The 17,984-nt window shown below is 40.4% G+C and overlaps 2 protein-coding genes across 2 annotated transcripts in view; both read left to right on the forward strand.

Annotated features, from left to right (window-relative positions):
• The window catches only part of LOC122015180 (serine carboxypeptidase II-3-like), a 72,481-nt gene extending 58,471 nt beyond the window's left edge, over positions 1–14,010 (forward strand). Inside the window, exon 7 of the mRNA XM_042571940.1 lies at positions 13,879–14,010. Within this exon, the coding sequence (XP_042427874.1) occupies positions 13,879–13,948 (70 nt within the window). The 3' untranslated portion in view covers positions 13,949–14,010. The remainder of the gene's footprint in view (positions 1–13,878) is intronic.
• Positions 14,011–14,099: 89 nt separating this feature from the next.
• Positions 14,100–17,729, forward strand: LOC122013693 (serine carboxypeptidase II-3-like). Its single transcript, XM_042569929.1, has 8 exons — positions 14,100–14,478; positions 14,562–14,669; positions 14,812–15,074; positions 15,267–15,366; positions 15,942–16,212; positions 16,316–16,408; positions 17,092–17,197; positions 17,428–17,729. Exons 1-8 carry the CDS (start codon positions 14,106–14,108, stop codon positions 17,572–17,574), a joined length of 1,461 nt encoding a protein of 486 aa, XP_042425863.1. The 5' UTR covers positions 14,100–14,105; the 3' UTR covers positions 17,575–17,729.
• The last annotated feature ends 255 nt before the right edge of the window (positions 17,730–17,984 follow it).

Below are 17,984 nucleotides of genomic sequence, written 5' to 3' on the forward strand. Positions count from 1 at the left end.
TTAAATACTTTTTTCTTAAAATTAAATATTTTTTCAAATTCAGAGATAATTTTTTCAAACTTCAAAATTAATATTAACTTAACTCCATCTCACACAAACTCATAAGCTTAATATTTTTCATAACTTAGAAAGGGTGAGATGAAAAATCAAGAATATAGATAATTTTTTTTAACTTTAATTACTTTTGTTACTCATTATTGGACCCTAGGGTTATACTCATGTTGTTAGTCTTGCCGATTTTTTAAAAAATTTTGAGTTTTTTTAACTAGAAAAAAGAAAGAGGTTTTTCAATGTCAAGTTTTTTTTGGAACTAAGTTTTTTTTATTAAGTAGAAAATAAAGTTTTTGAAAAGCAAAGTTCTTTTTCAAAGCCTTTAAGTATCTTTTCAAAGATACTAAGTCTTCTCAAAAGCTAAAATCTACTTTAAGAAGATATCTTTCAAAAATGAAATATTTTGAAAAGTCAAGTTTTTTTTTCAAGACTTTTACAAAAATGCTAAGTATTTTCAAAAGATAGTTTGTTTGAAACCCAATTACTCTATTTAAACTTCCAACTTGAAAATTTTTTTACTCTCCTTTTTAAAGTTTTTCAAAGTAAAATTCTATTATATCAAAAGTACAGAGTTTGTCTCAAAGTATTTTTCAAAGTATAAGTCTTCTTTCCAAGTTTAAACTTTGTCAAAAAAAAATAAAGAATTTGAAAAAACTAAAATATTTCATTTTGAAATTAAGTTTTTCTTTTCTTTTCTCTCTAAATTATTTTTTATGGATGACAAAAGGGGAGAGAATAGTTAAAAAATTAAGGGAGAGAGAAAGTTAAAGGAGAGTGATAAATTAAGGGAGAGCAAAATTAAAAAGATTATTTTCTTAATTTTCCTTTAAAAGTTACTTTAACACTCGAACTTATTCTTAAAAAGTTTTTTTTGTGTTTAACATTAAATCACTATGAAAGTTCTTTATGTTTAAATTGCTTTAGCATTAAATTACTATATGTTCTTTTCTTTAACTGCAATATGATTTTACTTAACTTTTGAACCAGATTACCATAATCAAAAAGGGGGAGATTGTTGGGAAGGAAGCACCAAACGATCGAACTTATGTTTTGATAATGAAAAAGGAGTTTAAAGTTAAGCGATCTTGTGATCTAACAAGTGTGACTGAGTTTGCAGGAATGTCCTACATGATCTTAGGCAAAGTGAAAGTCTTAGTTGAGGCTAGGCAAAGGAAAAAATCCTAGTTGAGACTAGGCAAGTGAAAAGTCCTAGATGCGGTTAGGCAACGAAATCCTAGTCCGGGGGACTGGGCAAAGTCTTAGCGAGTTTAGGACATTAGGAGAAATCCTAGAGTCGAGGGCGCTAGGTGAAAATCTTGGGGGTCGCAGGCACCAGGTGGAATACTGGACGGGTCAGGGATTGGACGTCCAACATGAAGTCCTAAGTCTCGGACGCTATGTAAAAGTTCAGACGGTTTGGAAGACCAGTTTAGCAAAAGATAAACACTCCCGAGAGGAGTAGGTGAGGATACATTGCTCGAAGATGGAACAGCAGGTGTCAGCCCGACCTACAGTTTCAGTGAAACTCAAAGTTAGGACCAGACAGTCCGAAGGCTGTCAAAGTTACTTTTTATATACCGTTTGCCTATTATTCTAACTCTATTTTACAGAAAGACTAACATTTTGTAGGTTAGGATTTTTCTTTATTCAGTCGACCGAATATCGGGATCAGCCGACCAAAGCCAGAGATTTTGCTTGGATCAATTGACCGAACATCCGGATCAGTCGACCGAACGTCCAGATCAGTCGATCAAATCCACAAGCAGAGAGATCAGATTTAAGCTAGTGATGAGGTTTTGGCTGAGGAATCAGTCGATCGAATAGGAAAGTTCAGTCGACAGAATGATGCATAAACAGCGAGTTGATCAGACCAGATAAGCCAGCGAGCATAGCGTGATCAATCGACCGAACGGAGGGATCGGTCGACACAATGAAGATCTCATCTGAAGCGACAATATCTGGATGAAAAGTTAGGCCGATACAGAAGGATCAATCGACCGATTAGGTTGGATTAGTTGACCGATAAGAGTCAAGTCGCGAACAGTCATCCCAAGATCAGTGGATCAGATCATGTTCAACTTAACTATAAAAGGAGGCCTGGACCAGCACTCTAGAACAACGAATTCTCACGATCTCTCTATTACGTGTTGCTCAAAAGTCAAGTCAACGAAGCCGTAACGCTGCTCCGATGACCAAAAGCTCGAAACTCCAACTCTCTAAGTCGTCAGTGTAACTTTCATTTATAGCACTTAATCTTTAATCTCATTGTAATTGTACGTGTCTTTGTAATTATACAGAATGATGGTGAATTGTTCAAAATAAACACTCAATGAGTGCGAGTCTTGAAGTAGGAATCGTCATAAGCTCCATACCAAGTAAAACCAAAGTTATTCGGGTCAAGCCGCTCGTGAGCTATTCGGGTGTAAACGAGCCAAGCCGCTTGCAAGCTATTCGGGTCTCAGCTCGAAAAAAAGTTCATTTGAGTTCGTTCAATTAAGTTAACGAGTTGAGCTCGAGCCTAATTTTAAGATTGAAAACATTATCGAGCCTAGCTCGAGCTTAACATTATTTGGTTCGTGAGCTCGTGAACATGTTCATTTAGAGGCTCACGAATATGCTCGTTAAGAGGCTCGCAAACATGTTCACTAGGAGGCTCGTTTATCTTATAATAAATATATATATAATCAAAATAACACATAAATAATAAATATAATAATATATTATTAATTATTATAGCTAATTATCTTAAATGAGCTCGAACAAAGCTCGTTAAATTTTTAAACGAGCTTTTTTTCGAGTCGAGCTTGAGCTGAACTTGAGCTATTTAATTTTATTACGAGCCGAGCTCGAGCTTAAGAACAAAAGTTTGAATCAAACTCGAGCCGAGCTCAAGTATAGGGATAATGAACCGAGCCCGAGCTCGTGCCTCTTACTGTTCGGCTCAGCTAGCTCATTTACATCCCTAATTTTTGGTAGCTAACACCATTAATGAGGTGGTTAAATGAACATACTGTCATAATGTGTCAGCTAAGGAAAAGTGGAGAGTCACCTTTGAGGAAGGTTCCATTGAATGCTTTCATAAGAGCATAAGAATATTCCCTGACAAATGATTAATATTCCCTGACAAGTTGTTGTAATTTTCTAATAGTGTTGTCTCTTGAATACATCCTAACCGGGCACTTAGCTAGCCGACCACATCTTGCATAAGCAGAATATTGAATATGGTAGGGCGTTGGGCCCTTAAGGCCGCTCAGGTATATGTTGAATGATGTAGATCTGACTATATAAATTGGGAACCGAACCCCATAGGCCCGGGAGGTTCTATGATAGACTAACCTTAAGAGGGGATGCTCGCTTCTGGAGAATGGGGAATTGAGTCCCGAGAGGTCGACCGATGTTTTCAACTGGTAGTCTTGGTATTCAGAGGTTTGCCCCTGAAGTGATATCTCAAACTCTAGGAATTCGGTTGGGCTTTTTCTGAGAATTGCCTTGTATATTTTGTTGGGACCGAAAAGTAGCTAGAGGGGGGGTGAATAGCTCTTCGCGTGCTCGTTGTCGGCGTTGCTCGTTTCTTCAGAGATATGCAGCGGAAATATAAGAAACAAAAAACATACAACGCTAACAAGGATGGTTTACTTGGTATCCACCTCACAAGAGGTGACTAGTCCAAGGATCCACACCTACTCACGCACCCTCCACTATGAATAACACTCCTTTATGGTAACTACCAAAGGCGGAGAAGCCCTACAACACTCTCAATACAAGAAGAAGAAAGGGAAATACAAGATAAGCAAAAGCTTACAAGATGTGCAATAAAAACCCTAACCCTAACTTCTTCTTCTTGTTTTTGATCCGCCTCTTGACTTGGAAAAGCCTCCAAGAATCTTCAAGAACTGGCGATATGGAGCTTGGAGAGAGCTATGGAGGTGCTGGAGAGTATCTGGAGTGAATCGGTGAAGTTCTACCGAAGGAAATGAACGCCTGCGGCTTAAATCGACGCCAACGGTCGGATCCCGATCGATTGGATTGCTCCCAATCGATCGGGGAGGCTTTGGATTGATCCACGGATCGATCCAGAGCACCTCTGTGCTCTCTGGAATAGCCTGGATCGATCGGTGGATCGATCCAGGGCTTATCGCGCATAAACAGCAACTCCCAATCGATCCACTGATCGATTGGGACCTCTGGATCGATCCACTGATCGATTGGGACCTCTGGATCGATCCACCGATCGATCCAGAGGGGTTCTGTTCGCGGGGACTCACTGGATCGATCGGCCGATCGATCCAGATCTGTTGGATCAATCGGCTGATCGATCCAGATCTGCTGGATCAATCGGCTGATCAATCCAAATCTGCTGGATCAATTGGCTGATCAATCCAGATCTTGGTTTTTGCCCAAAACCAAGTCCAAAGCCCCCTAAACCAACATCTAGTCAACCATGACTTGTTGGTACATAAGACCTAGCATCCGGTCACCCTTGACCAGCTAGGACTTTCTCACCAAGTGTCTGGTCACTCCCTTTGACCCTCTTGGACTTTTCTCCTCTTGCCAAGCATCCGGTCAATCCCTTTGACCTACTTGGACTTTTCTTCCTCGTGCCAAGTATCCGGTCAATCCCTTTGACCTACTTGGACTTTCACCAGATATCTGATCAACCTTGACCCATCTGGATTTCCCCGTGCCTGGCTTCACTCACCAGAACTTCCCTTCTGCCTAGCTTCACTCACTAGGACTTCTCTTCTACCTGGCTTCACTCACCAGGTCTTTCACCAAGCTTCACTCACTAGGATTTTCACCTAGCTTCACTCACCAGGATTTTCCTTTGCCTGGCTTCACTCACGAGGACTTTCACCTAGCTTCACTCACTAGGATTTCCTCACTGCCTAGCTTCACTCACTAGGTCTTTCACCTAGCTTCACTCACCAGGATTTTCCTTCTGCCTAACATCCTAGTTAGGACTTCTCAGTCAAGTATCCGGTCATCCTTGACCTACTTGACTCTTCTTCAATCAACCTTGTATTGTCAAACATCGAAACCCAAACCAAGACTCAAGCTTGGTCAACCTTGACCTGAGGGATGTTGCACCGACAATCTCCCCCTTTTTGATGTTTGACAATACCAATACTATCACTTACAATACCATATGTAAGTTAGGCTAATCCCATAGCCTAAACCTTCTTCATGCCACTAGGTAATGAATACATAAGTTAAGCCCTTCATTCTCCCCCTAAGAGAGCAAACTCCCTCTAGGTAATGAAAGCCTAACTTACTCTCTTTCATTCTCCCCCTATTGGCACACATCAAACCATGCCTCATTTTTGGGCACACATCAACAAATTCACTTGTTGAAAACTCTCCCCCTGAAGAGTTGCTCATCGTTGTTCACAACTTCACTCGTTGTGATCAACACGATAATGAAGGTCTCATACCCTTCGTTATCCTTAACCCAACATTTCCCATTAATGTAGTCAAATGCCCATCCTTGAGCATTTGTAACTTAAACCACTTGAACAATGAGGATATCCACTCCCCATTAAAGTTCAAACGCTCAACCATGAGCATGTTCTGAAAAGAAGGTTAACCACCTCCCAAGGTTCATGAAAAAGAATTTTAATGTCTTTAAAGAGTCCCTCCCCCTAAAGACATGGTAGTAACTTCTGTCATTGCACCAACAATGACTTGGAATCCCTAAACCTTTAGAAAACCCAAATTATGAAGTTTTGAGGTTCAAATATTCAAAAATTTGAAGCAAACCTCAACCTAAACTTCAACTTAGTCTCCCTTAACCAATCCATCCTTGTTTTCAACATGAAAACACCCTTTTTATGTATACAAATGTATTTTGAGGGGTTAGGAATGGTTACCTAGACTAAAATAAGTTCAAAGATGCTAAAATCAGACCTTCTCAGCCAAAATCAGCAACTTGGATCGATTGGAGTTGGGTTCCAATCGATTGAACCTTGCTGAATCGATCCACTGATCGATTCAAGATGTGTAGATCGATCGGCTGATCGATCCAGCGAGCTTCTGCTCGTGAGAATTGACTTCTGAATCGATCCACTGATCGATCCAGATCTCCAATCGATCCATGGATCGATCGGAGCTCTGATAGTTGCTGAATTTCAAATTCAGCCAACTTCAGAAACCCCTAGAAAATTCTACAAAAATCCAAAAATCATGAAATTTCGTATAGACATTATTTAGGGCATACTTTATCATGGAAAAATAGTTTTCTATGAAAATACATCATATTTTTCAAATATTGACACAAGCTTGAAAACTTGCTAAAACTTTAGCGTTTTCTTCAAGTTTGTGTCCAACTATTCAATGGTGATTACTATCCCTTCACCAAGATTTTCCAAAAGCCTTTTAAAATAATTTTCAAAACCAATATCCCATCACATTCCTTGGGCTTAATGCACAAGACTTGTACATTAGCTTTCCCAATGATGGGAAAACACATAACTATGTGTTTTGATGAACCTAAAACTCAAAGGAATGCACTAAATCAACATCATGAGTTTTATTCATCATCCTAACATCTCACTTGTATCTAATGTACACTAAAACACATACAAGTCACCTTATAGTCCTTGTGAGATGTGAGATTTTGGTTTTGCCCTATTCTCGGGATCATGCATATCTATCTAGGCATTTTAGAGATATTAAACATCCACCTAGGATGTCACTTGTTAATAAGTGTTGTTAAATGCCATTTGTCATTAATTACAAGGAATTAAACTTAATGCATGATTATGTTATGGCATACATCAAAAGGAAATAATTTTCAAAAGAAAATATCCTATAACTACATGATGTATGAATGTCATGACATGGTATTTTTGGATTTTTTCATAATAAAACATGAAAAAAAATAAAACATGATGCCATGGCATATAATGGGCAAACAATCATGGCAAGGTTTAACATAAATAAAATATACCTAGATTACCTTTCTAAGTATCCTTAACCACTTAGCTAACTCAAAATATACCACTTGTTTTAACTTAAAACGTTAAACCTAGATTGCCCTAAATGCTTCAAAGAAATGCCAAAACCTAAATTGACATTTCTATTTCTCTTGATTTGTTTATGCCACTTAAAAATAAAGCATATCCTCAAATGTTGGCATATTCCATTTTTCCTCAAAAGTAATCACATAAATCAAGGCCCGGATTGCCTTAAATTTCTAAGAGAATACCAAAATCCCAACTTGGTATTTCTCTAGGTTTTCCCAATTTATGTCATTTTAAGATAAAATCAATTTTTCCATCATTAGGCACATTTTACTCTTTCAAGGAGTAAATAATAATTCCATTTCATTTTCAAAGGTTAACAAAAACCTTGAAAATGCTCCTTGAGTGTCAATTTCTTCAAAGTTGGGTTAACTACCCTTCTAATCGGAGTTGACACTCTCTAACCCATCTATGGGGTAGAGAAGATGCTCCTAGGAACCCAACACCTATTGGTGCTCCTTGGATGCTCTAGGTACTCACTAGGGATAACCTCCCTAGATACCTTCCTAGTGACCTTGTTGGGCTTCTTAGAAGCCTTGGTCACATTTTCTAGGTCAACTCTAGGGATTGCTTCCCTTGTGACCTTGTTAGTGACTTTCTTAGACTTCTTAGAAGTCTTAGTCACATTTATTGCAAAAATACTCTTAGGAATAACCTTCCTAGTATTTTTGACTTGACCACTAGACCTAGGGTTGGTTCCATAACTATATGGAACCCTATGGTAAGAGGGCACATCCTTCTTAGCCTTGGGTTTGTATCCCAAACCTCTATGGCCATTAGATGACCTTTGTGCTCCTAGACCTAGGCTATGCTCATTTTGCCCTTTTAGGATATTTTCCATCCTTTTTAGGGTCTTTTCCATTTTATCAAGCCTTGACCTCAAGACTTGATTTTCTATCATTAAATCCTTAGATTTTGATTTTTCATTACACCCATGAGCATTTTTGTTTCTAGGCTTATAACTATGGTCCTTAGTGTGATTGCCTAGATTTTTATCTATCTTCCTAATCCTAGGTGTGGTAGTCTTAGCATGATAAGCTACATGATTTTCTTTAATTTTATCATGCCTCCTATTTTCATGGTAAATAGCATTAAAATGATATAAACTTGAATTAGCATGCTTTTTACCATTATGCAAGCAAATAGGCTCAATGAAAGTTACCTTTCTTTTTACCTTGGAGGCTCCCCCTTGAATTGAGCTTCCTCCTTGAGCTTTGACCATCTTCTTCCCCTTGGGGCATTGACTTCGGTAATGCCCCTTTTGATTGCAAGAGAAACATATAATATGCTCCTTGCTCTTCTTTGTATTGGGGATGGTCTCCTTGGGCTTCACCTTGCCCTTTTGTGCCACTTGGCCCTTCTTCTTGGCCAATTTAGGGCATTTACTTTTGTAATGCCCATGTTCCCTACATTCAAAGCATATGATATGATTTTTATTATTAATTGAAATGTTTATACCTTTGCTTGTAGGGGTGGCATCTTCTCCTTTTGATCCGGAGGTAGAAGCTTCCTCTTGATCCGAAGATATTCCTCCATTCGATTTTGCTTGACTTGCGGAGGTGGAAGCTTCTTCATCCTCATCTTCTCTTGACCCGGATGTGGAGGATTCTTCTTGCTCTTGCTCCGGTGTCAATGAAGATTGATCTCCCTCAATCCTAGAGGTGGAGGCTTCACCTTCTTCTTCATCCTCTTGTACATGAAACAAGGAATATGCTCCTTCCTTGCTCTTTTGATTGCACTCCTTTGAGGATGAAGCTTCTTGGACTTCCTCTTCTTCAGAAGTTGAGCATCTCTCAACTTCGGAGTCCTCCTCTTGATCTTGCTCCAATGAGTCGCCCTCTTTGGATTCCTCTTGATTCGGTACAGTGGATGGTTCTTCATGGATTGTTGCCAATTTGCTCCAAAGCTCCTTGGCATCGTTGAATTCTCCGATTTGAGCCAAAATGTGGCTAGGCAATAAGTTGACCAAAAGCTTGGTCACTTTATCATTTGCCTTGCTCCTTTGAATTTGCTCCAAGCTCCATTTGCTTTTCTTGATAAGCTTGCCCTTGGAGTTTGTTGGAGCTTTGAAGCCTTCCATTAGAGCAAACCATTGCTCTATCTCCATCATAAGAAAATTTTCAATTCTTGATTTCCAAGAATCGAAGCTTGTGGATGTGTACGGTGGAGCCACCCTTGTGTCAAATCCAAGTCCATCTTGGAATTGCATCTTGAAGTTGAGCTTCTTGAAATCTTTGACTTTTGATGAATTTGCTTTAATTTCTTCACCCTCTAGCTTTGCTTGTTTTGTTTGCCCCTTCCGGCGATGATTCCGGTGAAGAGCGACCTCGCTCTGTTACCACTTGTTGGGACCGAAAAGTAGCTAGAGGGGGGTGAATAGCTCTTCGCGTGCTCGTCATCGGCGTTGCTCGTTTCTTCAGAGATATGCAGCGAAAATATAAGAAACAAAAAACATACAACGCTAACAAGGATGGTTTACTTGGTATCCACCTCACAAGAGGTGACTAGTCCAAGGATCCACACCTACTCACGCACCCTCCACTATGAATAACACTCCTTTATGGTAACTACCAAAGGCGGAGAAGCCCTACAACACTCTCAATACAAGAAGAAGAAAGGGAAATACAAGATAAGCAAAAGCTTACAAGATGTGCAATAAAAACCCTAACCCTAACTTCTTCTTCTTGTTTTTGATCCGCCTCTTGACTTGGAAAAGCCTCCAAGAATCTTTAAGAACTGGCGATCTGGAGCTTGGAGAGAGCTATGGAGGTGCTGGAGAGTATCTGGAGTGAATCGGTGAAGTTCTACCGAAGGAAATGAACGCCTGCGGCTTAAATCGACGCCAACGGTCGGATCCCGATCGATTGGATTGCTCCCAATCGATCGGGGAGGCTTTGGATCGATCCACGAATCGATCCAGAGCGCCTCTGTGCTCTCTGGAATAGCCTGGATCGATCGGTGGATCGATCCAGGGCTTATCGCGCATAAACAGCAGCTCCCAATTGATCTACTGATCGATTGGGACCTCTGGATCGATCCACCGATCGATCCAGAGGGGTTCTGTTCGCGGGGACTCACCGGATCGATCGGCCGATCAATCCAGATCTTCTGGATCGATCCACTGATCGATCCAGATCTGCTGGATCGATCCACTGATCGATCCAGATCTGCTGGATCGATCCACTGATCGATCCAGATCTGCTGGATCAATCGGCTGACCAATCCAAATCTGCTGGATCAATCAACTGATCAATCCAGATCTTGGTTTTTGCCCAAAACCAAGTCCAAAGCCCCCTAAACCAACATCTAGTCAACCATGACTTGTTGGTACATAAGACCTAGCATCCGGTCACCCTTGACCAGCTAGGACTTTCTCACCAAGTGTCTGGTCACTCCCTTTGACCCTCTTGGACTTTTCTCCTCTTGCCAAGCATCCAGTCAATCCCTTTGACCTACTTGGACTTTTCTTCCTCGTGCCAAGTATCCGGTAAATCCCTTTGACCTACTTGGACTTTCACCAGATGTCTGGTCAACCTTGACCCATCTGGATTTCCCCGTGCCTGGCTTCACTCACCAGGACTTCCCTTCTGCCTAGCTTCACTCACTAGGACTTCTCTTCTGCCTGGCTTCACTCACCAGGTCTTTCACCTAGCTTCACTCACTAGGATTTTCACCTGGCTTCACTCACCAGGATTTTCCTTTGCCTGGCTTCACTCACTAGGACTTTCACCTAGCTTCACTCACTAGGATTTCCTCACTGCCTAGCTTCACTCACTAGGTCTTTCACCTAGCTTCACTCACCAGGATTTTCCTTCTGCCTAACATCCTAGTTAGGACTTCTCAGTCAAGTATCCGGTCATACTTGACCTACTTGACTCTTCTTCAATCAACCTTATATTGTCAAACATCGAAACTCAAACCAAGACTCAAGCTTGGTCAACCTTGACCTGAGGGATGTTGCACCAACATATTTACCTTACAGAGATAAGGTGTTGGGGTTACAAATTTTCAAACATAATCCCACATTGAAAATACATGGTAAAGATCATGGGTTTATAAGAGAAAGATATCTCTATTGGCATGAGACCTTTTGGGTATAACTCAAGAGCAAAATCATGAGGGCTTAGGCCCAAAGTGGACAATATCATACCATTGTGGAGATATCTAAATTCTTTTCGATCCTACAATTGGTATCAGAGCCCGGACTGCCAGAAGGTTTAACCGCCGACTGTGCACAAGAGCTATGATCTGATTGAGCCATGTGGGTACAATATTGACCTTTGCAAGCTTGCAAACATATTTTCATATTGAAAACAGGCTCAAAGTGGACAATATCATAACATTGTAGAGATATCTAAAATTCTTTTCGATCCTACATAAGGAGGCTGAGCCCTATAACCCTAGTCAACTGTTTACCCAATCGACTGTATGTAAGAGGATAGGGGAATGAATGAACAATGAGGGCCCATTGAATGCTTTCATAAGAGCATAAGAATATTCTCTGACAAACGATTAATATTCCCTGACAAGTTGTTGTAATTTTCTAATAGTGTTGTCTCTTGAATACATCCTAACCGGGCACTTAGCTAGCCGACCGCATCTTGCATAAGCAGAATATTGAATATGGTAGGGCGTTGGGCCCTTAAGGCCGCTTAGGTATATGTTGAATGATGTAGATCTGACTATATAAATAGGGAACCGAGCCCCATAGGCCCGGGAGGTTCTATGATAGACTAACCTTAAGAGGGGATGCTCGCTTCTGGAGAATGGGGAATTGAGTCCCGAGAGGTCGACCGATGTTTTCAACTGGTAGTCTTGGTATTCAGAGGTTTGCCCCTGAAGTGATATCTTAAGCTCTAGGAATTCGGTTGGGCTTTTTCTGAGAATTGCCTTGTATATTTACCTTACAGAGATAAGGTGTTGGGGTTGCAAAGTTTCAAACATAATCCCACATTGAAAATACATGGTAAAGATCATGGGTTTATAAGAGAAAGATATCTCTATTGGCATGAGGCCTTTTGGGTAGAGCTCAAGAGCAAAATCATGATGGCTTAGGCCCAAAGTGGACAATATCATACCATTGTGGAGATATCTAAATTCTTTCTGATCCTACAATTGGTATCAGAGCCCGGACTGCCAGAAGGTTTAACCGCCGATTGTGCACAAGAGCTATGATCTGATTGAGCTATGTGGGTACAATATTGACCTTTGCAAGCTTGCAAACAAATTTTCATATTGAAAATAGGCTCAAAGTGGACAATATCATAACATTGTAGAGATATCTAAAATTCTTTTCGATCCTACATAAGGAGGCTGAGCCCTATAACCCTAGTCAACTGTTTACCCAATCGACTGTATGTAAGAGGACAGGGGAATGAATGAACAATGAGGGCCCATTTGGTAGACTGGCCGGATATGGAGTTATACTTTGAAAATGGAAGACTGTGCACCTGGGGCCTGGCCAAATATATTCTCGACTAGTCTCATGGAAGGCCGGTCCTTTCTTCATCCCAAGCAGATTGAGCCTGAGCGGATGATGGACGGTTGAATATACAATAGAGGAGTAAAACGTTGGGTCTCCTGGGCCCGACTAACTCTAGGGCCAGTCATCCTTAGATTGGGAGACCTAGTGCTAGGCAAGGAGCCAAGCCCTACTAAGGGTAACCATTTGACCGTTACCTCTTCTTGACTTTGATTGTCACCTTCTATTAATTTGGACTGATATCTCACCTTGACTTTAACTATCACGTTATATCTGAATCCATTCGTAACATCCCGTATTATTGATCGATCCAGGATTTAAAATAGGATGTCTAGCTTTTGTCGTATGCTTATATTCCTTTAGTCCGAGAAGTCTAAATTAACTTTATATTAATGCCTCTTTCACGATGGATAATCCAAATCCACTTTGCATTTTAATAGCGGAGAGACAATCAATTTCGAACCTTCAAGTTAGCTACCTACCTAGCCATTTTAATGGCGGAGACACAGTCAATCTCGGACCTTCAAGTTAGCTACCTACCTAGTCATTTTAATAGCGGAGCGAACAATGATACGATCAATCTCGAACAATTACACGATCAAACCAAACCCAAACCTACACAAGTCATTCCGGGCCATATAGAAGAATATAGTGTGAGACAATGATGACCTAATAATGTGGTCGTATGCTTGCTACACTATTCCCTACCTTCCTTCGGTTGGAAAATGGAAACCACACATTACTTGTCATATACTTGACCAAAAGCTATGCTTTATAGTTCATATTCACACATACGCATTTACTAATTAATCTTCTTCTAATTTGTTCTAACTTCAAACCATTGTTTATGGACCAACATTACATGTGGTTGGTCACTGATTCCATGTCCCTTTCAAGGCTCTATTTGCCTTGATTAGGAGCTGTGGTATATATAACTTGATCGATGGAGAATTTTGAATATGATGTCTAAGCTTTTTTCATATCTTTGCATTTTTAGATTTTTTTTTAGTTCGATAAGTGAAGATAAAGTTTACCTTATAAACTATCTATCTCGTTGAAGCCTTTTAATTTTTTTTTTATCATTGTCAATAATAATCTCTCTTTCATTATGGAAATACAGTCCAAAGCCGTTTTGAATTTTAATAGTGGAACGAACAATGACATGATCCATCTTGAAATTTCTGATTGGCCCTCGGCAATGGTACAGTAATACATCTATCTTAATTTGCTAGACTCGAGTCTTACAACAGATAAATTTTTGATCAATGGATAATTCGTTTATATCCTGTAGAAAATTTTCATAGAGAATTAATTGTTCGTATGTAGGTTGAACACCCGCTGCCAACTTAAAAAAACAAATAAAATCCAAAAACAGTTGGCTTGCCTCGTTCCATAATACAACGACAAGGGTCAAACATATCATTCCCAGACGAAGCAAACAGATCATTCTCCGCCGGCTCCAACAACAATCAATCAGTTACTCCATAATTATCCGATTGTTCATCCTATAAATAAGATGCCATTCAATTCCATTCCTCATTCCCAATCAAACAATGAAGCCAAGTTTCAGCTGTCTCTGCTTCTTCTTCCTCCTCTGTTTATTACAATGCGGAGCTTCTGGTACAAGGCAGCAGGGAGATGCTTTGAACAAGTTCTACTTTAACAACAGAGCAGGGAGGTTTTCTTCTTCATGGCCTAGCAGTCTCCTTTTGGTATCCAACCTGGAGTCGAAGGTCTACGACAATAGCAGGCTGAAGGAGGGCGACAAGGTCGTTCGGCTGCCTGGGCAACCGGCCGACCTGCATTTCGATCAGTACGCGGGGTATGTCACCGTCGACAAACCCAACGGTCGGGCTCTGTTTTACTACTTCGCCGAGGCTGCCGAGAACAGCGGGTCGAAGCCTCTTGTGCTCTGGCTCAATGGAGGTATGAAATTAGTAGAAAATGAATCGATCGATCTGAGTTGCTTTTCGATAGAGTGGTGATTGCAGTGGCATGAGTGGGTGCAGGGCCGGGTTGTTCGTCGCTGGGGTACGGCGCCATGGAGGAGCTCGGGCCGTTTCGAGTGATGAGCGATGGCAAGACTCTGTACAGGAATCCCTACGCTTGGAACGAAGGTTAGGATCGTCTGTTATCATCATCGTATATTTATACATATATAAATGTTATTTCCTAAAGTTTAGGTAGTAGAGTAAAAAAAGCTTTCTGCTTTGTCATTACTCATTACCCCGAACGACTGACGTGCATCGTCCAATACAGTGGCGAACGTCTTGTTCCTCGAGAGCCCCGCCGGCGTCGGCTTCTCCTACTCCAACACCACGTCGGACTACGCCAAGAGCGGCGACCGTAGGACGGCGATCGATGCGCTGATTTTCCTCGTCAACTGGTTCGAGCGGTTCCCGGAGTATAAGGGGAGGGACTTCTTCATCACCGGCGAGAGCTACGCCGGGCACTACGTCCCCCAGCTCGCCCATGCCATACTCCATCATAAAGATCGCCTCATCAACCTCAAAGGCATCGCGGTAAGACATGGATCCCGAAATCAAACAGTCCGATCGATCCCCACTCATTTTGATTGTTTATTAAATCGGGAAGGAGCGATCCCCTCCGATGCTTCATCGAAAGTTCCCATTTCGATTGCAAATTAATTTGGGAAAGATCGATCTCCTCTAGCTCTCGACCGAAAGATCTCATTTTGCTTTCGAATGCCCTAGATCGGGAACGCAGTGATCAACGAGGAGACGGATAGGAAGGGGCTGTTCGACTACTTCTGGACGCACGCGTTGATTGCCGACGAGACCATCGGTTCCCGGAGTAATGTTCGACTACTTAACATTACATAGTTTTCATTCAAATCATTTTATGGTTCTCAGTCACTGGATAAGGTTAAATTGCACTAAGGGAGACCTATATGCTGCATGATCGATCGAACAGGACTTCATCTCAGCCATTCTAGACGTGAGCGAGCGAAATTATAAGTCCCCCTAGATCATGTGGTGCAGAGGCTCCCCTTTCATGCAAAAACGACCTGCAAGAGCCAAGGCTTGCACACTAGCTTTGCTTTCCTTCAGAGGCTCCCTTTTTTTACAGAATTATTTTTATTCAAATCATTTTATGATTTCTCAGTTACTGAAAGTAATTAAATTGCACAAATGGAGAAGGGAGACTTATGCTTTACATGATTAGTTGAGCAGGATTTGATCACCGCCACTCAACATTCGAGTGAGCGAGATGATTAATTCCCCTTGATCATGCGTTTCAAAAGCTCCTCCTCCACTTGCGAGAGCTGGAACTTGGATATTATTTTTGTTCACCTTAGGAGGCTTCTTCTTGTCACCAAACTCATTCAAAATTTTTTCCCAATCATATCAATTGTGAATGAATAATAGGGATATGGTCTGTAGCCAAGTTAATTGTAAAAAATCATAGAACTAGCAGATTCGATCTTGTTCTATTTTTCAAAATATGGAGATCCCTTCTTGCCTACCAATTGTTATGTCTATATCCTGAAATGATTTTTTTTTTTCAAATTATGATACAGATTGAGAATTTTGATCCTTGTACTTCTAATTACGTGGAGGCATACCTTAATAATCCTGCGGTACAGAAAGCTCTACATGCCAATGTGACAAAGCTCAACTACACCTGGTCTAGTTGTAGGTATATACATATCTCATATAAGCTGTCCTTTGATAATTTTTTTTTCTTTTAAACAAAATAATGAAAATTCAGCTCATTTATTTATATTTTTGTCTCGATGCAGCCAAGTGATACCAAGTTGGTCGGATCAACCTTCCACAATGTTGCCAATTATTCACGAATTGTTATCCAATGGGATTAGGGTTTTGAAGTACAGGTAAAACAAATTATTACCTCATCGTTACATTATATAACTAATCTAGGAGATGAATTAAAGAGATAAAATTTAAGTGAAAATCCTCTTCACCGCCACCTATGTCTTGATCATATGAACGCTTTTTTTTTCCCTCGGGGCGATGCAGTGGTTGAGACATGGGGTGTTGCTGCATTATGTCATGGGGTCAAAACTCAGCGCGTCTGAGCATGCCTTGACTACTATACTAATGGCTAGTAGTCATCTATAATCTACCTCCTCCGTGTTAGCTTAGGGTTGAGTTGGCGGGGGCGTTGGGGGCGAGTGAATCGCCTTTTGCCATATCATATGAAAACATTTTTTTGCAGTTAAAGCAAACAGAGATTTTCATCATATTATATGGAGTATCAACTTTACGTTTTAATACTATTCGTATAGGTAGGTGCGTAAATTTTGTAGTCCTTATATACATTGTGTAAGTACAATAATAGATATTGATATATCAATTTTTCATTTCGAGCCCCATTGATTTAGTAGTTGTAGGTGTGCAAGTATAATAACTTTAAGATCTCTGCTTAACTTATGTCATACAATAAAGATAGTGTTTATTAGATCACGAGTGAAGGGGTTTTCGATCAAATTTTTTCCCTAAGTAAGCTTTGGCTTGGTTCATCGTCATATATATATCCATGCTTGCAATTGTGCAGTGGTGACTTTGATGGAAGAGTTCCTATTACTTCCACAAGATACTCCCTCAATAAGCTAAAGCTTAAAGTGAAAGCTTCATGGAGAGCTTGGATGCTTAACAGTGAGGTAGACAACTATCTTGTTTTAAATCCTTGCATAATAATACATACATATATTTTGTATTTAATTATCCTCGAATCCACCACTGATAGATAAAGAATTGAAACTGTTTACATTGATGATGAAGTTATTCTCCTCTGATACTTGTGTGTGCCAAAACTCTCTTCATTGCTCAAACGATGACAACGACTTCTAGACCGACATTAATTTTGATGGTTTTTATTATGAATATGTAGGTCGGGGGATACACTGTAGTGTATGATCATAATTTGACATTTGCCACTATTCGAGGAGCCGGGCATGAGGTTCCAAGTTATCAACCAGCTCGAGCTCTGGAGATGATCAAGAGTTTTTTTCAAGGGCTGCATCTCCCGGTTGTTTAAGGGTTTCAACAGAGAATCAATCTATTTGTTGTTGTTGTTGTTCATTGTGATCTTAATAGTTGAATGAAATCTAATCTATGCTTTTTTTAAATATTATCTCTGGCTCAAGTTATCATGATTTGACTTCAATTAATAATTTAGAAATTTCTTATTAAGTGGTTTAATTTTATGTAAATTTATCATTAACAGAATTAAGATGGCGTGATAGGTTAATAATAAATGATTAGTCCAGCATTCTCCTTGTTTACATCCAGCATTCTTCATGTGTGGAACTTCACGGGTCATCTGAGATGGTTAGTGGTGACATGTTTGTCACAAGAGGTCGGGGAGTCGAACTGCAGGACTGTCGGGGACTAAATCCTTGGACCCCGTATAACTCACCCCACCACCACTTGCCTTCTCGGCTACCG

This window comes from Zingiber officinale, chromosome 8B, assembly GCF_018446385.1.
Source record: "Zingiber officinale cultivar Zhangliang chromosome 8B, Zo_v1.1, whole genome shotgun sequence".
Lineage (NCBI taxonomy): Eukaryota > Viridiplantae > Streptophyta > Magnoliopsida > Zingiberales > Zingiberaceae > Zingiber > Zingiber officinale.

Excerpts from the sequence above, each read along its gene's own strand:
- LOC122013693 (XM_042569929.1), top strand. The coding sequence starts at position 14,106 with ATGAAGCCAAGTTTCAGCTGTCTCTGCTTCTTCTTCCTCCTCTGTTTA. Across the intron at positions 15,367-15,941 it reads CGAGACCATCGGTTCCCGGA|GGATATGGTCTGTAGCCAAG; the intron begins GTAATGTTCGAC and ends AATGAATAATAG. Across the intron at positions 16,213-16,315 it reads TACACCTGGTCTAGTTGTAG|CCAAGTGATACCAAGTTGGT; the intron begins GTATATACATAT and ends GTCTCGATGCAG.